Raw genomic sequence first — 23457 nt, 5'->3', positions numbered from 1 at the left:
TCTCTGTGTTCCCCCAACCAGTTATTTTTAAAGACTACCTTTCAGGCATCACTTGTTTGTGGTCTTGTGATGCTTTGTAAGAAAACAATACAATGAAGAAAACAAATGCCTGAGCTCCTACTGGGAGGAAGGGTGGGATATAAATCTAATAAATAAATAATAAAAATAAATAAATGCTACTTAGGAACTTATGATAAATCCATTATTTCAGTTACTACAGTTTTTTGCAAAAGATGGAAATACTCAACAAACCTATTACCATATACCAAGAAGACCTGTCATACTATCTACTACCATGGATCCAACCATCTAGCCAAAGGCAGTGATGTTAAGATTGGATAATGCATTTGAAGACATGCAATTTTTTTTTTAATTAGATGCTTACGACTATTGCAAGATAATGCCTCCTACTATTATCTCCAAAGTTGTCTCAATATTCTGGAATCATTTTTGACAAGCACTGAAACACCTCTGTCAAGTCTTGCTTTTTTACCCTCTGATAATCACATGCAAGCTGAACACCTCCTTTGGCATCTTTTGATGCTGAGATCAGGATGCACTCCAGAATTTGGCAGTCCAAGATTTAATAGACAACTCAAACACAATTTTTTTTCTATCAAAAGGGGAATTAGCTTATTTGCTAAAGACATTACAAAGAAACAGGGAATGAATAATAGGCTAAATTTAAAAGAGTTTTTAAAAGAGTTAATTATATTCTTAAAGCATGCGTGGAAACATAGAAACTCCAGGATGCAATAACATGGGTCAGGGACAGGCAGACGGGGGAGATACTGGCTGAAAGAGGGAATGAGGTGATCTTGCTGAAGGTGTTAACTTGGTTTAGGGAGAGAAGGAGTGGTTGCCAGAGGAGGAAGGAAGTTATGATAGTGGTTTTGTGGGACTTTGGGAAAGCTTTTAGGACAAGAATCTGAAGAGAACAATTGGAAGAGTTTGGGGCATTCTAAGTGGAATAATGAGAGCAGGTCTCCACAAGAAAGAGGGGATTGAAATCAAAAGACAGCAGAAGAAGAGAGACACTGTGGGCTTTGCCAGATGATGGTCTTGCCAGAAAATAGAGAGAAGAGAGATTTAATACCTGTCCTTATTTCTCCAAGGAAGCTGATTGAAGTGTTAGAGTTGAGGGTACCCTTTGGAGTTGAGCAATAAAAGGCATAGAGAGAAGGGAGAGGGAAGTCCACTAGAAAGTTTCTGGGCAGACAAATGAGGTCATTTGGGTATTTTACGATTCTTAGCTGACAAAGTGAAAAGCATCACCTCTTATGCTCAAGTTGGACTCAAAATTAATACAGAAACAAAGACACAAAACAAGCAAGTCTTCCTGGCAGTAAATGGGTGTTAAATGTTTTTTAAATGGTTTCAGCCAGGAAGAGTTTGTCTAAAATGTTTGAGAAATGGATTACAATGCAACTTCAGGTGAGTAGGGGGAAAAAAGAGATTAACAAATATTTTGGGATCTACCGGAAGGAGCCTCTATTATTATTATTATTATTATTATTATTATTATTATTATTATTATTATTATTATTATTATTATTATTATTATTATTATTATTTATTGCATTTGTATACCGCCCCATAGCCGAAGCTCTCTGGGCGGTTTACAACAATTAAAAACATTAAAAACAAATATACAAATTTAAAAACACTTAAAAAGAACAATTTAAAAATACATCCTAAAATGCCTGGAAGAAGAGAAGACATGATACAAACAAATCACAATGCATGCTCAATAAACAGCAGGAATTACATAACCTTTCCACAAACTTTGGGCAAACAAATAATGGTGAATGCTCACCACTGAAGGTACCCGATTAGTAATTGTAAGGATAAGGGGAAGGAAGAAGTGACCAAGGTAAATGTTCAAACTCTTTAAGAGTGAGTTTCATTGACAATTACCCAGGCTTAACAGTCAAGAGTATTTGCTTTCATTGTTCCTCAGAGAAATTCAAAGTAAACTGGTGTTTAAGAAGAATGTGATTAGAACTAGTAGCCTCCTAAACCCATTCCCCACACAGATAATCCCCTCTACCCCACATCCAACAACCAGAGTTCCCTCACCCCAGCTCCCTCACTCCCACTTACCATCACATTCCATACTCCAAGCAATCTCATCACTTCCCTCCAAACAAACCCCCCAAAATATAGCTCATTACAATATACTGATGTATAAAAATAATCATTTTAAAGGTACATGAACAGGAGTTTTACCTTAATCATCCAAATCAGCTTCAGATCAGTGAAATAGACATCAAAATCCACTCTTGAATGTATGTTCCATCATATATGGAAACACACTTTTCTGATGAATGCCTTTCTAGTCTACAAGAACATGAAATTAGGGCACACACTTGTATTAAAAAGTATTTTACCAGTTAAATCTTCAAGGCAGCTTACAAACGTGTCTGTTGCCAGTTTTGGGGGCAACTTTTCACATGTAAATCTTCCAGCATAGCACAGATTTGCTCACCCTATGCCCAACCTCCATGCCAGAGAACCAGAAGGCATTGGCAATGTCTGCCAGCAAAGCCTCAGTAGTGACAGCAGAGCAGGGAGCAAACCCTCTCCAGGGATGTTTCCGGGGAGGATTTGACCTTTTCTGTGCTGCACATCCCTCTCCAAAGACTATTAGGAGCAGAGAAGATAACACCTGGGTCTGAGACAAGTGGCTTGACTGCTTAATACATAAAGTATGCCATTAAGAGACTAACCCTAACTAAATGAAAACAAAGACCCAGCAAGAGTCCAGTTTTCAGATTAGAGATCAGCATTTCACCAGTCAAATAATGAACAAATATTTATAAAGCATTAACATGAAGAGCAACATAAAATCATCAACAGGTCTGATACTTAAAGCTAAATAAAAAAACCCACAAAAAAGCAGATAGCTGTTGTAAAAGTGTGTAAACTATTACATTTTTATTCCACCCTTCCCTCACAAAGTGAAGCCCTTCTTCCCATTCATTTTATCAAAATATGTGATGTAGGTTAAGTCAAGTGTGCCCAACAAGCTTCTTGGTTGAGTGTGGATTTCAACCTGGTGTTTCCTGGTCCTCATCTGAAACTCTACAGTGGCCTTTGTCACTTTTGACTGCTTGTGCTCCTGTGTGGAGATTCCTGAAACCCAACAGATTTTAAAACATCTTGTTTAGCTCATTTGATAAAGGGGTTCAGACAACATTCCTCATGTGTTCCTTGAATGCATAACAGAGTCACAGAGCCACAAAGATTAGACCCAGCACACATGAGATGGAGCGCAATGAGCATGCCAATGTAGATGTCTAGAGGTTTTCCACATGTGAGGGATTTGATCTGGTCCAGGATCACATGGGGCTCTATAGACACATGTCAGTACACACATAGGGTCCCTTGTCATATGTGCCAAACTTGTGAGAAACTTCATTTGTTATGGTATATAAAACTCTGTTAAATGGTTCATCCAGTTCCAGACATTCCTTACCAGAGGCCAGGTTTGCACAACTTGTGGTCTGCCCAGCTGAATGCAGCATAGCTGCATTATATGACAGGACACCAAGGATTCAGGCAACACTGTAGAATTACTAAGCACATGAAAGGCCACAATACATTGCGGTTGAGGGTTGTGGCCATCCTAATGGGTCACAAGTTGTACAGGGCTGCCACAACCTTTTCCTGTTATTTTTAAAGTGGGACACAGTAAGGTTTAGTTTATGAGCAAGGGGATAACATTTTAACAGACTTTATGCAGCCTTATCTTTCTAGGTGAGGTGCTCATGTTTTGCTTTTGGCCTTCCCATAAGCATTTGGTTCACCACTGTGAGAATGAGATGCTAGACTAAATGGGCCTTCAATCTGATCCAGCAATGTTCTTCTAGAGTTAATGCTGAACAATGCCTAGTGTTATTCTCAATGACATTTGCTTCAGGTTTCCCCTTATATAACAGTTTTCCCTACCTGCTTTCTGTAGTCATCAGCTTCTTATAGATTTAAGTTAACTTGGGTTCCATTAGTTGAATACTGCAGCATGAAAAAAGACATTATTTTGCATGCTAGTTTTTAAAGCAATCTCAAGGGAAATCAAAATGTGAAGTTCTGTATTTTCAAACTCAGTTGTTTAAATTAGATACTCTTGCCTTAAAATAATGTAACATGGTAATGGTGTTACTTCTGTGTTGAAATATACACACAATACTTTACAGCTAAGAAAAGCCATAAAACTTTAGTTTCATAATTTAAATTTCATGCTTAAGTGACACAACTCCAGTACCAAAATCCTCATCAAGTTAATGCTGAAAATACATGAATAATCCCATGCAATAGTTTTCCTCTGTTTTTCTATGAAACAAGAATATTCTTTTCTTTACTCAGCTGACATTCCTATACAAGGTCCTATTTGGGAACTTCACAATTAATTGTAGCCACAGTATAACAATCTGTTATCTAGGAACAGAAAAGCCGTGTGCTGGATTTCCCAAGTGCTTAACTTTAATGCTGTTTACATATCTAAAATATTTGATATTGTTTATGTATCTGACTTATTTGTTTAGCTCAGTGCAGCACAGGCACCTACAGCTGACACATGTCTAAGAAATCTGAGATTTTTCTTCAAGTCAGCTCACATAACACCATAACATTTTCATAGCTCCACAATGCCCAAGAAAGAAATTGTTTCACTAGGCTTTTTGATGAATATGATTTTTGCCAAATATGGAATTAACAGGACAGAACAAAACCAGTATACAAAATCTAAATATTAACATGTACAAGAGGCAGAACAAGAGTGCTGTGAGGAACAGCAACATTTCAGCCACCAGAAAGCCTCCATAACCATGCAATTGTTATCTTTCATCCTTAAGGCAACAGCGAGAATGAGCACGCTACGTAACCTCTGCAGCAGACACAGCCATATTATTTGGCTAATGTGCCACTGTGCCTCTGCTCCAATTGATACAGGTTACTATATATAGTCAATAGCAACACAAATAATTTGAAGAACTTGAAAACACAGGAAGTGACTTTACATAGTCCATTTCTTCACCAGCAACAAAGTTACCTGCACTGTGAGAGTGACAATTACCATCCAGTATTATCAGAAAGGTCAGGAGTGACAACACTTAACTCATTTCCCTATCCTTACAGATCAGGGCCAGAAGAACTGCAGGGCAGAACTCTCAGCAATTTTACCCAACTGGTGCAAATCAATGGCCTGGAGTGCTACAATACAAATAAGATCCAATCCTGTTACAAAGTATCACTTCATCTTCTCATCTCTTACCACTTACAGTTACTTTGCTAATATAATCCTACATTTTACAACTGGGGTCATCCTTCATATAATTACTTTAAATAAAATTTAAAAACTGAGGAGACAGTAAAGGGGAACCAATGTTCATTCAGTAGGCAGTTGAAATAGAACACATATTTTTCATTCAACAGAACTCCATAGGCCTAGTCTATGGCTTACCATCCTCCCTGGCCCCCATCTCTTCAGGCCCATGCAAACGCCTCCTCCCAACTGGCTGCTTCTCCTTTCATCTCCAAACAATTCAGAATGACTTTGCTAAGCTATTTCTCTTATCACTGAGATCAAAACATCCTCCCCTTTCTTTTCATACATTCCAGTCATTGTCAAGTACAAAGATCTATTCTTCATTTTTAAAGTTCTTCACCACTACCCCTGTGGGCGACTGTCATACTAATCATACATGTTAAACAGATCATCACACCTTTCTGTTACATACACATATCAGGATAAACCTATAACTGCATTTTCACCATCATTGCCTTTTTCACCCCTTTCCTACTCTACACAAACTCATCAAGCATCACCCTTTGTCCATCTCCCTGTACCCAGTATCACCTCGCACCCTGTGCCTGGAGCAACTTTCCCTCCTCTCTCCCTCTGCTCATTCCCTATTAAAGACCATTTCTCAAACATAACTTTTCTTGAACCACTAGACCTCATCTTACCCACATGTCCACTACTATCAGACTAGCCACATCCGCACAAGTTAGATACCCCCACCCAGTTTTGTTTATTGCTAGTTGCAATTAGAACAGGGGCCCTGCCACTTCTAACCTCTGGACACCTGTGATACTATTCAGCAGTAGCAGGCCCTCCCCCTGCTAGTATCTGCCTAGGATTTATTTTTGGGGGACAAAAAGCTGTTTCTTTAAAACAATTCAGTAGACCACTTTTGTCTCTTCTGGTCTCTCTCACATACCCAACGCTCACAAGAGTGTAGTGTTTCTAGATTGCCACCAGGATGACAGAGACAACAGAAGGGAGGTGTGCCTCTTAACAGCTGTTTGGAAGAGGGAATTTCAGCTTTCCAGGGCTCCCGCCATGCCACCTTTAACAGCTGTGTGGAAAAGGCGATTTCTACTGAGGCAGCTTATCATGCAAGCGACACCTGATAAAAATCCCTCTTCTACACAAGGGTCAGCCTAGTCCTCTTTTTTCCATCTGGCCACCCCACTCCTAGGGCATGATGAGGTGCCGCTGTCAAGTTTCCCTTTCCCAGGTAAGGCGGAGAAAGTGCAAGCGCCCTGTCCCCCACTGCATGTGGCCACCTCTCTCCCCCGTGACCCTTAGAAAGCCAAACTCCTAACCTTCCCCGGGGGCTGGCGGCTGACAGCCCTTCTCTACCCACCGCCATAAGAGACCCTCCAAACTCACCTCCTCGACAGCAGCACACGCACCGCTTTTGCACTCCAGCACCGGCGCCGTTCCCGACATGTTGCCTACCCTGCCAACCCTCAACGCGGTGGGCTTTGCTAATGTCTCTCCAACACTCTTAACTTTAGCAGTCAGTCAGAGGTGGGGAAAGGAGCACGAGGCGGTCTCCTCCCGATCCGGCAAGCAGAGAAAGAGCACCCCTTGAAGGCTGCTTGCTCTGTCACCGACTCACCTCCGCGGCACTTTGCAGCCACCGGTACCCCCTACTCCCGCCCCCTTCGCTACCGCCTCCATGTTTGTTGTGTCTCCCGGAGCCCCAGACGTAACCCGCGTCCTCCCCCTTTCGAAATCCCGCGAGAGTTCAATCGGCGTGGGCCGCGCGCCACGTGCGCCGTTCTCAAGGAGAGGATCAGAAGGGATTCTCCAAAGGGATAGATTTTACTTGTTTTGAGAGTTTGTCACACAACTTCCGGTATTAAGGCGCAGCCTGTGGATTCCTACATGTGCGGGGCAAGAACGGAAGGCATTTGAATCACTGTTCAAGGTAGCATAAATTAAAGCAACATTTTAGTCCCTATTCAGATATTGGAAGAAAGGGGATTTACAAGTCCAGCACTCTTGCCCCGCAGGAGGAGGATTCTAACCGAGAACCAGAAGTGAATCGTGTGGCACGCTTTTGATAAAGGTCATGGGGAATTTCTCTTTGGATTCCTCTAGGAATGAGTTAGTGTAGACTTGCGTAGGGAGGGGGAGGAGACGGGAGAAGGCGGGTTGGCAGCGGCACCTGAGTAGAAGGCAGAGAAACCAGGGCGCAAGCGATGGCGGCCGCAGGTGTACTGGCTTTGCTGAGGCGCTGCGGCAAGGTGAATGTAGTCTCTGTTTCCCAGGACTCAGCCCGGGGCCTTGTTTTCAAGTTCAGGCAGGGTTTCTGCGCCTTCGGCTGCTGATGTGACAGAGCGAGATGTAGCTCAGTGGTAGAACGTATGTTTTCGCATGTAGAAGGTCACCGGTTCAAATCCCGGTTATCTTCGATTAAAAGGAGTAGGTTGCAGCTGATCTGAAAAGCCGCTAACAGGAGAGGAAGCAGAACTAGCCCAGATAGACAAAATGCTCTGACCTCCTGGTATAGGTCAGCATCCTTTGTAACCTATGCAGATGAATCGCGCCCCAAAACAGTTGAATTTCAGGAGGTTACACAGAAAAAAAGGTGGTAATTACCTAAATGAGCGGGTGTGTGTACGGATGACTTCTATGCACTTTAGGGTTTAGGGGACAGTTTCCAGATCAGCAAACCCAATTTTCAGATGATATCGAATCCTGGTATCTCTCACTCTGTTTAGTAATTAATAAATTGTTCATCTGGGAGGCAAACAGAAGTCATGAGATGATCACTCCTTCATCCGAGGCCCCTTGTCACTCTGAGGATGAAACCTAGGTCAGGGGAGGTTGGACATGTGCTAAATTTGCATTATGATCCTTTATAGCAATGGTTAGCTTCTGTTAAGATGTGCCACTAATTGCAAAACTAAGGGTGTAGTTCTAAACAGGCTTACTAAGGTGTAAGTTCTGTTGAACACAGACTTATTTCTCAATAAACATGAATAGAATTATGCTGTAAGGCTGATTTGAACAGTGGCCCTTTCAGTGATCACAGTGGTATCATCAGAGCAAGACCATGGGACAGAAGTCCAGGTCGTCACTCAGCAGAATGAGCAGGAAGAACCCCCCCCCAACACATCTGGGCTGGCTTACCACACTTTGATGTAAATGAAAACATTACCCTATAAAGAAGGGACCCCCCATAAGACTATTAAGTCCAAAGTCTAAAATTATCTAACTGCACCACTAGATGTTGAAGACTGGAGTAGAAAATATAGCTTGTTCTTGTCCTCCTACATGGTAGGATTAAGCAAGAGAAAACTCTGAAGGTAGCCCATGTTTCAATATGTTTGTGCAAAGACAGTGATAGAAGACTTCAGTAGTGTTTTCTCATGTCACTTCATAAGAAATACAGTGTGGTGGATGGATCTCATATCTAATCTCGGAAATACATTAAATTACTGTTACAAATGCAGACACTTGAGTCACTTTAGTTAGTGTCCTGTTTGCAAAGGGTTGGATCCAGAAAAGATCAAGCGGAACTCTGCTAGTGGAAATGAATAGTTAACCTATTGCAGCATGAGCTTTCATATAAGCCTGCTTAAGCAAACAGAACAGAAAACTGATTGAGAGAGCAAGAGAGAGAGCAAGAATCCTAGGGGCCCTTGGCCTAATACTGACAATCCAGCTTGTCAATTGCTAAGGTTTCCTGCCACTGATTTGCTCGGCCATATTTATACTATAGGAAAAGAGTGGTATATCAACTTGTTTATTATCCAGAATAGGGATGACACCTTTTTAACATTAGGAGTTTGTACCTTTAATAACCCGGAGGGCTTTTTACTGTTTTTTACAGTAATAGGTTCTTGTGTTTGGAAAAGTGGCATGTACTGGAATACACATCTATGCAACTGTTAAATTAGGGACCTTAATGTAGAAAGGTTGGACTTCCCCACTCCAGAACCTTATAGCCCTATTGAATGTAGTTGTGATGTTCTGAATTTTGTATGAGATTCTGTCATTCCAAAGCACTCTGTATTTCTGATATTTCTTTTATATGTGCCAACCCTTTTCAAGTGACTATCATAGAGTGGGAACTTCCAATATAATTCAGGAGTTATTTGCAAATGTTCATGTGTATGACCTATTGTCAATTTTATAGTGGAAGGCAGCTTAACAGGGAAGCTGTCTATATAAATCAATTTTGGTGTACTTCTTGCCTGTCAGCAAGAATTCTTTAAAGATGGGGATGAATTGACTTGATTCAAAAGCAACTTAAAGCCCAATCCTTTGTACTTTGCTCATGCCTAAGCCAATTGAAACAGGCTTGATGTACAAACAGTTAAAACAAACCAATAGCATTGCATTTTAATGCATCCACTGAGCTTAATTCTGCATAGGACCACCTAAGTCAGCATAGATCAGGATACTAAGCTACAGAACCGAGCCTTTTACTTTGTAGTTACATATCACCGTTACTCTGTGTGGAACAAAAAAAAATCTATGTAGATTCTTTATAACCTACTTGTTGAGAAGTAACTCTAGCAAAATGGAAATTAGAAAAAAATAGTCTGTCAGCTTTGCCTGACATTAAGTCTGGTCCATTTGAATTTTAAATGTAAATGCATATGGTTTTAAGTCCATGTAAGTCAAAGTTGCACAATAACTTATAAGTTTCTTATGAGTGATCTTTATCATGGGGGTCTATCTTGTGTTTTCAACAACAAAACCAGATAAACAAGATTGCGTAAACCGAAGATGCAAAACCAGAATTTACAGTCTTGGACTAGATAAATGTTGTTTCCCCATGTAAGATCTAAAGCTGGTTCATATGCATGCTCATCACTTGATTAGTAAGGGAGCAATCACAGCTATAGAAAGCCATCATAATTTACCTTGGCTTAAGTTAAGTCAGATCCAAACTCCAGTCAAGAGTGAGACTGCTACCAGCTGAGCCGACCCAAGCCTGGGGGAAAAAAGCCTTATAATAGAGTTTGACTTACACCATCCTTTTTGCTAGTGTAAGTTCCATTGGGTTGCCAGGTCATGTGACTGAGCTGAATGGAGTTAGGTTCTAGCATAAGTCCCCGCCTGAAAACGCCCCTTTTGGGGGGACTGTTTTTAGTCCACAGCATCTGGAGGGCACTGTTCCTGTACAGGGTTGCTTATAATCATAAGTATATTTAGGGCACTATTGTTCACTTGTGAACATAGTTTTCCTTCTCCAATACTCCAAACCTTAGCATCCATGCTTGCTCACATCCAAGCCTCATGATAATGTCTGCATTGGCCTTTTTTATCTGAGTCTGGCATTGAAGAGGGCAACCAGAATGATCAAGGGGATGGAGCGACTCCCTTACGAGGAAAGGTTGCAGCATTTGGGGCTTTTTAGTTTACAGAAAAGGTGGGTCAGAGGAGACATGATAGAAGTGTATAAAATTATGCATGGCATTGAGAAAGTGGATAGAGAAAAGTTCTTCTCCCTCTCTCATAATACTAGAACTCGTGGACATTCAAAGAAGCTGAATGTTGGAAGATTCAGGACAGACAAAATGAAGTACTTCTTTACTCAGCGCATAGTTAAACTATGGAATTTGCTCCCACAAGATGCAGTAATGGCCACCAGCTTGGATGGCTTTAAAAGAAGATTAGACAAATTCATGGAGGACAGGGCTATCAATGGCTACTAGCCATGATGGCTGTGCTCTGCCACCCTAGTCAGAGGCAGCATGCTTCTGAAAACCAGTTGCTGGAAGCCTCAGGAGGGGAGAGTGTTCTTGCACTCAGGTTCTGCTTGCGGGCTTCCCCCAGGCACCTGGTTGGCCACTGTGAGAACAGGATGCTCGACTAGATGGGCCACTGGCCTGATCCAGCAGGCTCTTCTTATGTTCTTATGTTCTTATTGGTTCCTGTAGCACAATAGAGAGCCCAATGAGATGTCTTATTTGGAGATCCTGTGTAGTTTAAAGAGAAGATTGTTTTCTTTAGTGGTTTTTTTTCCTCCTTAAAATATTCTTTGTCCACAGCTAAGATGGAATATGCCTCCATGCATAGACCTTTGTATGAGACAACCCAGCATTTTTAAATCTTCCAATTTGGAAGTTTTACCAAAGCTAGCCAACAATGAAGCAACTTGTGGCCCACTTCAGACATTTACAGAAGAGGAGATCATGACCAAAGAAATGGGTAATGTATCTGAATTAATTAAACTGGTTTGAACTCTTCAGGCTTAAAGTCTACTATAATTACATCTGTTCTATTCAACAAGGCATGTGAAGGAATATCCTTTATAATAATGCATTGAGTACAGTTTAATTTTGTAAGCCAGAAATTCATTTTTCCCTACAACTGTTAGCCATCTTTGAAAACTTTTTCCCCAAATTAAATGTTATTTTAAGTCTATATACACAACTCTCTATTTCATTCCAGCAGAAGGGAATCAATAGTGTTGCCTTTTCCCCACTGCACTATGCAGTCCAGGCTAGTCTCAATGACAAACTTTGGTCAAAAGGCCCAAGTCCTAACTGTAGCCCCTAATGCTGTCTGTCTACACTTGTGAAATATGTGTCTGTTACATTTCTGGCTCCACTGCATCTTAATGTTAATAGATTCATTATCTCTTTTTCTTCCATATAGTGAAAAAGTTTGCTCAAGAGCGAGTTCTACCGTTAGTACAGAAAATGGATGCTGATGCAAAATTGGATGATTCTGTAATACAAGGACTATTTGAACAAGGGGTTTGTACATCTTTCAGTTTTTTTAATGTGGTATGAAACTTCTTTCCTTTGCATTTGGACTACAGTGTGGAGACATCTATAATATTATAAACAAAAAGATGAATGGTATAATTGCAAAACGGACATAGGGGACATACTGCCAGATTTCATTCTGTTTTTCTGTGAATGTTGATTAATTTTCTTCTTAACAAACAGATAAGTTATTTCATTGTTTCAGTGAAAGTAGATTTTGGGCAGAAATATTTGGTGACTCAGTTTGCATCCTAACCCCACTTACTCAATAGGACTTACTTCTGAGTGGGCATGGTTAGGATTGCACTTTTAGGTATTTTGGTTACTTTTTAGCTAAATAGAGAGGCATGAGAATCGAGAATGTTTTGGCATTTAAGTATTATGCCACTCTGATTCCAAGATTTGTTACTTCAGGAATACAACAGCACAAACAAATGTGTAAGATCACAATATTGGACCTCACACTTGAGTGTACTTGATAGCCCAACCCTGTCAGTGTTTATTTAGAGTTAAGTTGGGATGCTGTGATTGTATTTGAGGTGTGTGTGTGTTACTTGACAGTTCATTTTGGAATCAATACTTTTTGCTTCCAGCAGAGATTTTGGAAGTGGAGTATGTCACAATTTTTGAGTCTTCCCTGCTCCCTTCCTCACCATAGCTTGTTCTTTCTTTCTCAGTTGATGAGCATTGAGCTTGATTCAGAATATGGAGGAACTGGATCTTCTTTTTTTTCCACCATTCTTGTGGTTGAGGAGTTAGCCAAGGTTGATCCATCTGTATCACTAGTGTGTGAACTCCAGAATACATTAACTAATAAATTGTTTACGACATATGGCACAGAAGAACAAAAGCAAACCTATTTGCCTAGGTTGGCAAAAGACTTGGTAGGTGAAATATATTGGTGCATGAGTTAAATATATATTTGCAGAATTTTCATCTTGTTAAGGAATCAACCGCATAATCCTGTGTAGTCTTGCTCAGAAGTAAGTTCCACTGATTTAATGATGCTTACTCCCAAGTAAACACGCTTAGGACTGTAGTCTAAGAGCCCCATTGACAGCTTCGTTACATTGGGCCACTTGGGTTAGGCATATTTTAACCTCATGGACTTTCAAGTTAGGTGAAAGAGTTGCTTATAGCTAATTAATTCAAAGTTTCTAGAGTTGCTGTTTATTTTATTACACTTAAAGGGGAATCGAACTGACTTAAATCCAAGGCCAGTGGCAGAGTTTTTTGTATATGACATGCATCGTCAGTGCATGGCATAACAGCATCATTGCAGTTGTACCAGCGGTTTTCCCTTCCCTCCATAGCACTGCTATGCAAAAGTAGATGTGTAACTTCATTAGCTTGTGGATTGCATTATTAAACATGCCATTTAAGTCACACTATAAGACCCTGACCCATCCCAATGCAGTAGTTTTGACCCTAATTGGAGATATCCCCCAATATATTTTGGGAGACATTAATGGAATAGCCTGCAGAAGGAAGCATATCTTCAGAGTCCTGAACTTGCCTTTTAACCACTAACCCTGAAGGTTCTGTATTATACTCACTTAGAATTCTGCAATTCTGTGTTTATCATCAGGGAATAATCACTTTTCCAAACTTTCTGATGTCTGGTGTGGCTATAGGTTTTCCAGTGTAAAATAATGTATGTGGTTGTGCTGAGCGGGGAAGGGAGTAGAAACCAAAATGAGTCAAGTGATTCAGTATGGGAAATTATTAAGAACAATTAAAAAGTACTGTTTAAAATATATATATATTCATAGATTTTGTATGAATTAAAGCCTAGAATAAAGATCATGTTTGCAGTAAAGGATGATATAGCGCTAGGAGGAAGGGTGAGATAAAAATTTAATGAATAATAATAATGATGATAATAATAGCTATATTTGAATAATATTTCTTCCACATCTTAATAAAAATAAACCAAGACCTTTCAAAAGCAAATTTATTAGCTGCCTACCTTCCCTTATTGTTATAGTGCTAGTTAGTTTTGTTACAGCATTTAAACCATTTGTCTTTGCATCTTACAACCCATCTTGACCCAATTCAGCATCAATTATTAAACATATAATGGACATCAATGCTATTGAAGAAAACATTTCCTTTGTTCCTTGATCTCTTTGCTGTATCTATGTTCTCAAAATCTCTGTACAATGAATATACCTGATGACTTGCTTTTATCTTAAAATGGTAGGTGGGTAGTTTCTGCCTCTCAGAGCCTGGTTCTGGAAGTGATGCGTTTTCCCTGAAGACTCGTGCTGAAAAGAAGGGGGACTACTATATCATCAATGGGTCAAAGATGTGGATTAGCTTTGCTGAACATGCAGGAGTGTTTTTGGTGATGGCAAATGCAAATCCTTCTGCAGTAAGTAGCTAAAACAGTGATTTATGCTTGGTTTCATTAAAATATTGCATAAATATTAATTATCAGGTATAAACATAGCCTTATTTATTTTGGCTATCTACCCTTTTCTACCCATATCCTCAATTTATGGAATTTCTTCTGCTGCTTGGAAATTTACTAAGAACAGAAGAGCCAGGTTAGGAACCTTGATCTCTCTCTTCCTCTCCCCCTCCCCTGCCTGCCCTAGTTTTGTTTTTTATCCTGCTTACATCTGAGGGGCCCTGTTTGGCATATCCATACTGGTGAGTGGCTAAGGGTCAAATCACACATAATGGTTAATATGTAGCATGCAGCTTACATGTCTTAATGTTTGTTAATCAATAACAGCAGCTGGGCAGAGAGCTGATTTTTATGGGGATCACAGCATATGAGGATGGGGTTAATTATTCCCTCCCCAGTGATACCCCCACCACACGTTTATGAGGCTTAGGGTTTTTTTAAAAAAGGTTTTCATTGATGGCAGGAAGACTGGGTTCTCAAGCTCTTGATATCTTGCACTGTTACTATATTTATATGTGTGCCTCCATGGGGGGGGCATAATAGCCTGTTCCATTTATTATTAACAAATTTTTGCTGAAATATTAGTACTCTAGGAATTTTAACAGTTATGAAAGTTATATTAACAGAATTGTTTTTATAAACAGAAGGAGTGATCTTATCTTATTAATTATGCCAACATTTTTGTTGTTAGAAAGCTTTTGTGTCATTTATTTTTGATATTTTATTTGGGTATATTGTTAGCTACCTTGAATTTCCTTTTTCTTTTCTTTTTTTGAAGGAAGAGCAGTGTATGAACATGAACTAGAAAGAAAAGCTATAATATAAGAGCAACATGGAATGTAGAAACGTTAAAATGGATGGTATTATTACATTGCAGAAATGGTACTTGAGGACATTTCCAGGAGGAGATTATTCAGTTGATGGGCACGCTGGCTTTCATAAACCACATGGGAGCAAATGGCTGATGAGGGATTAGCTGGGTCACCAAAGGGTACAATCCAAATGAAGGGTTGCCTAAAGATGATTGCACAGCTATTGTACAATTCTGTGCTGTTTATGGTTTGGCATTGTATTGCACAACTACCAGTCCAGAACATTTGATTCCATTTATGAATTACTTCCCATAAAATATCTTGAAGCAATTTCACGGCAAAAAATATATATGCAATACAAACAATTCCATATAGAAAACAATTCTATATATAAAAATAATTTTAAATCCAATACAGACACACTGGGATAAAGATCTTCACTTAAAAGGCTTGTTGGGGGAAAAAAAGTTTGGATAGCTTTGGCAGAATCCATCTTCCAGTCATGACTATTTAAATGGATCCCACTGATTTGAGTGGGACTTGAATATGGGTGGATTGTTGCTAAAGTCTTAACATACTTGCTTAACAGTTTTGGTGATGTGCATTATTACCATAGAGTTATTTTTCTACATATCTTTATTTCTCAGGGTTACAGAGGAATTACCTGTTTCATAGTAGACCGTAACACAGAGGGCCTACATGTAGGAAAGAAGGAGGATAAACTGGGAATTAGAGCAACATCTACATGTCCTGTGACATTTGAAAATGTAAAGGTATAGCAATCTGCGGGATTTGACTCAGACATTGCAAGACTGGAGCAATTTGGTGGGATTCCTTTATTTATTTATTTTATTTATTTATTGCACTTGTATACCGCCCCATAGCCAAAGCTCTCTGGGCAGTTTACAGCAATCAAAAACATTAAAACAAATATACAATTTAAAATACATATTTTAAAAACAATTTAAAACACAATTTTAAAATTTAAAACAATATAAAAACAATTTAAAACACATGCTAAAATGCCTGGGAGAAGAGGAAAGTCTTGATCTGGCACCGAAAAGATAACAGTGTTGGCGCCAGGCGCACCTCGTCATTAATATCATTCCATAATTTGGGGGCCACCACTTTGTATAATTTAGCATGATTTTGGAAGATAAGTGGTATATTGCAGGCTTAAGGGGAGGGGTTTTTTGCAAGATATAATAAATTTAGATTTGAATCACACACAAACATAATTATGTTTCAAACATTTGCAATTGATCCAACTTTACAATATTTTTCCAAAAGAAATGCATTCATTTTCTTTTTTTGTACGTTCCTCATAACTATGTGCAAATTGCACACTTGGCTTTACATTTGTGTAGTTATAATGTAATGAGATAGAGGTCTGGTTTTGAAATTGTATTATGGTTTATTTGTTTGTGTACATTTTTTAAATGACTTTGAAAAACTGTTTGGAAAGTGGTCTATGATTTTTTAATTAAAAATATATTTGAAAAAGGAAGAAATGGCTATGAATAATTGGCTAATTTTATTTAATTCATCAGGTTCCAGAGACCAATATACTGGGACAGGTTGGACAGGGTTATAAGTATGCCATTGGAATGCTCAATACAGGAAGAATAGGGATAGCTGCACAGGTAAGTAATGCTATAGCTACTTAGATCTGCTGCAGACGTAACACAGTCTTCAAAAGTGTCATTGAGGCACTTTGGAGGAAGCAGATAAGTGTGACTCCTAGTAAACCATTTTTAGGGTTTTTTTCCATGGACTGCCTGCTCCTGTCACATGATTTGATGAAAGAGAGTTAAGACTGCCATAATATGCATGCTTACCCTAGTAAGTCCCAGTGAACGCAGCGAGGCTTGCTTTAGAGCAGGGTCGGATAACCTATTTCAGCCAAAGAGCTGGATTTCCTCATGAGCAACTGTCTGGAGCCTGCATGCCAATGGTGGGCGGGGCTGAGGCAAAAGCGGGCAGAGCAGCAGGATGTGACTCTTACCTGAGTACTGTAGGCTATATTCTAACCATGCAAAAGCCAGAGGCTTCAATACATACACACACCTCTCCATCCACTCAATTAGGAAGCATTATCACAGTTCAAGGATACAGTCCAGCCAAGCCCGGGAGTATGTGGAGCAGGACCAGTGAGGAATTGGCCTGAGGAGAGAATGTACCCTGGAAAAAGTCCTGAGGGCCAGATAGAGAGGCCTGGAAGGCCGTGTTTGACCCTCAGGACTGAGGTTTTCTACCCCTGCTTTAGAGTAATCAAACATTGAGTTGAGCTGTCAATCCTCCTGGACCCAGCAGTTCCACTTAGCTGCAATGCATTTGGTGGGGAATAACAGTCATTTTATAAGCCTGTGGAAAAGTGTGTCTTGCCCTTTTAAAGATGATTGTGACACTTTACCAACCATAACGGTGTTTGCTTTCTCGGTTGTTCATTCACAGATGCTGGGATTAGCACAAGGATGTTTTGACCACACTATCCCATATACAAAGGAGAGATCCCAATTTGGAAAAAGCATATTTGATTTTCAGGTAGTGATTGGTGCATTCTGTAAAATGGCTCTAAAAACATAAAAGAGAAATGCTTCCCACAGGTGATATTTTATAGGTCATAGTATTACAGCTTCTTGCCCACAGCTAATTTTGTTAGGATTAGCCATCAGTAATAAAGCTGAAGAACACATTTCAAGAGTTAACACCTTTCTCAATATCTGTGTGGCAGAACATTCTTAACTTGATTGAGAACTGTTTCTCCTAAAGTTAATTTTGTCATGATGCAAGAAGTATTTTAAAAATCCATGTGTAATTTAAAACTTAAGCTATAATTTGCCTAACATCTGCTATATTTACGTACTCTAAATCATTTTATGATATTTCACTGTAGTTGCCCTAGCATGTGTTTATAAATGAAAGTGATTGTAATGATTTCCCCTGACTTTTTCAGTTAATTAACTTTGGTTTTGACCTTATCTTTAGGTCATTCAGGCTGCAGTCCTATGCATTACTTGCATGGAAGTGAACTCTATTGAACACAGTTGTATTTACATTTGAGTAAATGAGCAAAGAATTGAGGTGTTGGTTACTTGTAGGATCAAGAACTGAGCATATTAATTGGCATTTGAGGAAGGAAGGTTGATTTTGTTTCGTAAGTTTAGTTTTAATGTGGGTCGTATTTCTTTCAAGGGAATGCAACATCAGATTGCTCAGGTAGCCATACAGCTAGAAGCTGCAAGATTGCTCACCTATAATGCAGCTCGACTTGCAGAAACTGGAAAGACCTTTATAAAAGAGGCAAGCATGGCCAAGTATTATGCAGCAGAGGTAAGGTATATTTGAGGTTCCTTTCTCTTTTTTTAAAAAGATATTAGCACACAATTGAACTTTGACTTCATATGATATTGTTAATTTAATTTATGAATCACTTCCCCTGAGGTATCCTGAAACAGTTTACAGTACAATAAAACATATATAGAAAATTTGCATATTTAAAATTAAAATTGTTGCACATATTTTAAAAAGGGCGATATTCAACTATTTTTTTGTGCTAGCCCAAGGATTTGCACTAGTGCAAGGGGATTTCCCCCCTCTTCTTCCTCCTCTCATGTGTCCCGGGCTGTCCCCAAATCTGCTCAGGAGGGTTGGGGGGAATCCGCAGAACAGATTTAGAGAGCGCACAGAGGGAGGAAAAGGGGAGATGGTTCCACCACTCAAGGAGAAATCCTTGCGCTGATAGAGCCTTAGCACTATGTTGAATACATCCTATAATAACAATTTAAAACAGTAACAACACACATGAAATCAATTCATATCCAATACAGATACCAACTGGATAAAAATCTCCACCTAGAAGTCTTATTTTATTTATTAGATTTGTATCCTGCCCTTCCTCCCAGTAGGAGCTCATTATGACTCCCACCAAAATCCTTTCATCAAAATCCTCCAAGATTTATACCCCACCCTTCCTCCCAGTAGGAGCTCTTACTTTGTAAATCTGCAAGATTACAAGCTTGCTGCAAGCCTTGTTTCTTCAGGTCCTCAACCTTTTCTCTTGTGTGCAAGAGAGAGAATTCCTGAAAGAGAATATCAAATATTAAATGTAATGTAATTCAATGTAAATGTAATTCTTAGGATTAGCATTTAACATGCAAGGCACGAATTGGGTCGCAAAGCTGGTGTGGAGCATGCCGTCACTGCAAGTTCCATCTTATTGGGTGAAGATAATAGAACCTAATCCCAAACTAGTTCCCTCGTGTTAAAAAATAAGATTCCCAATAAGTCTGGGAAACTATTGGTATATTTAAAAAAATATAAACTGACTAGGATCCTTCTTTAGATATATGCCCAATAGATTTTTGACTGTGAACAGCACATTTCCATTCCATGCCAAATTGAAAACTGCCATGGTTTGTCATGGTGGTGTAGGCATGGCTGCTTTCAAGAAATACAAGCCCCAAACCTCCCTTGGGTATGCACAGCTAATTGCTTAGGTCTTTGTATTTCAGCCCAAACCTGGGATGCACAAAGCTCCTTAGGCTTCCTCAACCTTTTCTGCACTGACTGGGCTCCTCTGACCACAATCTGAGGCAGAGTTAAGTGTCCTTAAGTCCATCAAATACAGTGGGTCTCTTTAAGTCTATAGGATTGTGCTCAGAAGCCACTTCCAATGGTCTCTGACATGTTGATGGTAGTCTGAATGAGGGGGCTGTGGTCAGAAAGTCCATTGCATGCGTATAAAATCCTCATTACAGCCCTTTCTGTCTGAGTCACTAAGGGAGCAATCCAACTTACCCTTCACTGGGCTGGGGTGAGTTGGATGCCATGGATCCCTGGCAATGCCAGGAGACTCCTGGCTGTGTTGGGCTCCGCCGGCAGCGGCCCTCCACCGTGGTGGAGATGTGGCTCTGCCAGGAATCTCCCGGTACTGCTGGAGGTCCTCCAGGGACAGCCAGCCTGACGATGGAGGCCCAGCGGAAGCCGGCAGAAGGCCTGAAAACAGGGCATTCCAGAGGTGTGGTGGGGGAGGAGCTGTGCAGGGGATGTACGCAAGATCCTTCTCACCTTCAGACCTCTCCCCGTGTCCTGATTCCCCTTTGAACTCAGCCAGCGGAGTAAAACAATTAAAAAAAAATACCATTCCCATTCAGCCCTATGGGTAGCACCTACTCCCCGGGAGGCCTGTTGGCTGAAAGCTGGTACTTTCTGGCCAGCTCATGCATGCGGCTCCCAATGGAGCTGGCGTTCACCAGGCTGGCAGCTCCAGAACAGGAGGAGGATCCCGCAGAGCTTTCCACCAGCTCCTTCTCTGCTGCCCCCCGTGGCTGTCCATGAGTTGGATTGCTCCCTGAGATTCATTTCTAAAGTCAAAATAGCCCCAGCAGCATCTAAGAAGTGAAATCCACTCAAAGGGAATACCTTCAAAGCAAGTATATTGCTGCCTTTCTGCACACGACATTCTGCAATTATGACTTGAATTCTCCAACAGTATGAGAATGGGAGTTTTTTGAGCTTTAGATGTGATCAACCAGAGGACACAGAGGTGGAGAGGAGAAGAGGAAAGAAAGTTATGCTAAATCAACAATTGCCCTGGTCTGTACCCAAAGATGGATAGAAAAAGTGGCCTTGAGAAAAGGATATGGAAACTAATTCAAATCCATGATTGCTGCCTCTTAAGCTATTCATAAAATGTAATTAATTACTTTTGATGTTAATGAAGCCCAAATAACCAGTTGCTTTTGGGAAAGGGAGGGCCCACTTAGTGCTTATTGCTTGAGAAAAGAAACCTTAGAGCCACCTTAAGGAATACAAAGGTATGCTGCAGACCAGAAGGATTTAGTCTGTAACTAGCTCTTGGATACCTCCTAAGGATCTACATTAACGGAACATAATTGATGTGAACAAATTCCCATTTAGTGTTACATTTGAGGAGCAGTATGTTTATGTTTCATCTTGAACTTGACATCATTCTGAATATTATTTTATGCTGTTAAACATCACTTCTGCCATCTGTAGTATTTATATTTAAATTAATTTAATTGGATAATGAAGTGGTAATAGAAACAGGGCAATAAACTAAAAACAGCTGACAATCTAGTCACTGTCATAAAATTCTGGATGTATTATATATATTTATTTGCTTCTCATGATCAGAATAGCAGCATGTCTTGATCTGAATTGAAGACAATTCACAGCATGCTTCATGTGTTTTATAGGTTGCAACTCTAACAACAAGTAAATGTATTGAATGGATGGGTGGAGTTGGCTTCACAAAAGATTATCCTATTGAAAAATATTACAGAGATTGCAAAATTGGTAAGTAGCAGTTTCTTATGGATCATCTGTTAGAAATTAAAATGCAGCTTTTTAACTCAGGTTTGGGTTTGGATTATCAGAAATGTATCAACAAGGGGCATTTTCCATTGTCCATCTTCTTCTGATAGAGATATTGAGTGCCAAGTATATAAGGATCTGGAAGTCTGATTGTTTGCCAGTGTTGATCTTTCACCTTAGCCACATCAGATTCCTGACCCTTCTCCCTGTCCCAGCTTAAGATGCTACCTACAGGCAAATTGATTAGATACTATATTTTGTTAATTACTCAGAATTAGAATGTGGTTCAGATGTGATGCCCTTCACATACAGCTGCATGGGTAAGCCCATGCTACCTGCTTCACCATGTGGTTGTATTATTCACATGCAACCCTCAGCTGTTTGGGATTGCATCACTGAAAAGCAGGCCCCAAGCATTGAGAAGTGAAAGGTATCTCTGAGTACATCTGGACTAATCATCCTCTGCCCTAATATATATTTCTATTAGGAAATGCTTTGTAGTTTCTTCAAGTAAATTTTGTATAGCCTAAGTTAATAACTCTAAGTTAGTTATTCACATGGACATGACCTGTCTCATCAGTCATTGATTTGCAGCCTAATGTGTGGACTACTTCCATTAACAATAATGGAGTATACAAGATGATATGAAAATCTATTATAGCTATTTCACACATTACAATTTATAGGGTGGAATCCAATGAGTAAGCGGACTTCTTCTTGTGCAGTGGGACTTCTCATTCCTCTCCTACCTCCTGCATCCCCTGCATGCCCCCCAGATCTGCTCTGGAGGATCTCCCAACCCCTTGGAGCAGAACTGGGGGGGGGGCAGGGTGCTGAAGGGGAGAGAAATGAGAAGTCCTGTTTTGAAAGCAAAATCCATTCCATGAGCAAATAGTCAGCAGTGGAATCAATCTATACCTTTTGTGAATTTGCCCTTATATTTTCCTTTGTGATAAAACCATATCACATTCAAAGTGTCCATTAAATTGTTTAATATACTGCAGCCAATCACAAAAATTATTCCCATTGTAGTACTTGGAGACACATTATCAGATCTTTAGATCTGTCTTGATTACATATTGAATCTTTGCCTCATAGTTGGATGTTTACCAAAACATTCTTTAATCACTGTTTATATGCTTGCTTCATTTCTATTTCCCCCTGATTTTTTTCAGGTACCATATATGAAGGAACGTCAAATATCCAGTTAAATACAATTGCAAAATGTATTGCTGAAGAATACTGAAATTCAAGAGATTTAATTACTGTTGCAGTAATTACATCACAGAAAGTTAAAAGCAACTTGCCTTACTGTTGGGATTATGGGTTACTTCTTCATTTCCACTTTTTAAGACAAAATAAGCCAAGTGGTAGTAATTTCAAAAGTGTACGACTTCCTGTGCAAGATTTCAGTATGTGACCAGAATGTTATGCATCAATAATGTACTACAACAATTTAAATTTTTACCACTATAATGAAACAGGAGGTTAAAATCGACCTGCTTTTGTATCCATGTGCTGGGGATTGTAGAACTGACATCAGTTGATTCTGAACTAATGTAATATATCAAGGCTGCTCTTCTTTACCACATGATCTTTTTAAACCTTTGCATCTGCTTCAATTTTGGATGCTTATCAAGAGAAATGTACAAAGATGGAACTGTGAAAAAGAATTAAGTAGCGAATCAAATATCCAAGAAATCTCAGAAATGTATTCAAACAAGGGTGATGACCCTGAACATATGAGAGAGCTTTAATGAAGTGGTATTCAAAATACTTTACAACCCTCACATGTCAGTGGGCTACACTAGTGTAACTCATCACTGCTTGAAAACATTGACTAAATGGGACAACAGTGGGCAAAAATAA

At 39.7% G+C, this 23457-nt stretch overlaps 2 protein-coding genes across 7 annotated transcripts in view; one reads left to right on the top strand and one right to left on the bottom strand.

The window, feature by feature from the left end:
* The window catches only part of IKZF5 (IKAROS family zinc finger 5), a 13178-nt gene extending 6104 nt beyond the window's left edge, over positions 1-7074 (bottom strand). Inside the window, exons 1-3 of one of the 3 annotated variants that reach the window (XM_061635749.1) lie at positions 6677-7074; positions 3952-4014; positions 2230-2340 (exon numbers count right to left, since the gene is read on the bottom strand). The gene's annotated coding sequence lies outside the window, so the exon portion shown is untranslated. The remainder of the gene's footprint in view (positions 1-2229; positions 2341-3951; positions 4015-6676) is intronic. The other 2 variants (XM_061635750.1, XM_061635751.1) reach the window with 2 other exon arrangements.
* ACADSB (acyl-CoA dehydrogenase short/branched chain) lies at positions 6338-23457 on the top strand. Of its 4 annotated transcripts, none has more exons than XM_061635746.1 (11): positions 6338-6521; positions 11302-11461; positions 11912-12012; positions 12702-12908; positions 14228-14398; positions 15897-16022; positions 16800-16892; positions 17704-17793; positions 18445-18582; positions 21471-21570; positions 22764-23457. In XM_061635746.1, the coding sequence occupies exons 1-11, from the start codon at positions 6486-6488 to the stop codon at positions 22832-22834; spliced, it is 1293 nt and encodes a 430-aa protein (XP_061491730.1). In that variant the 5' UTR covers positions 6338-6485; the 3' UTR covers positions 22835-23457. The 4 variants fall into 4 exon arrangements, with proteins under 4 accessions (XP_061491730.1, XP_061491731.1, XP_061491732.1 ...); XM_061635747.1 differs by lacking the exon at positions 6338-6521 and adding an exon at positions 7060-7220; XM_061635748.1 differs by lacking the exon at positions 6338-6521 and adding an exon at positions 7340-7361.

The sequence above is a fragment of the Rhineura floridana genome, chromosome 7, assembly GCF_030035675.1.
Source record: "Rhineura floridana isolate rRhiFlo1 chromosome 7, rRhiFlo1.hap2, whole genome shotgun sequence".
In the NCBI taxonomy this organism is placed as follows: domain Eukaryota; kingdom Metazoa; phylum Chordata; class Lepidosauria; order Squamata; family Rhineuridae; genus Rhineura; species Rhineura floridana.
Note: the sequence above shows the minus strand (reverse complement) of the source record. Positions and strands in the feature narration are given on the sequence as shown.

Bases quoted from the DNA above. Each gene is read 5' to 3' on its own strand.
- ACADSB (XM_061635745.1), top strand. From the start codon at position 7,495: ATGGCGGCCGCAGGTGTACTGGCTTTGCTGAGGCGCTGCGGCAAG. The intron at 7,540-11,301 runs GTGAATGTAGTC...CTTTGTCCACAG, and splicing joins TGCTGAGGCGCTGCGGCAAG to CTAAGATGGAATATGCCTCC. The intron at 16,023-16,799 runs GTATAGCAATCT...TTAATTCATCAG, and splicing joins TGACATTTGAAAATGTAAAG to GTTCCAGAGACCAATATACT.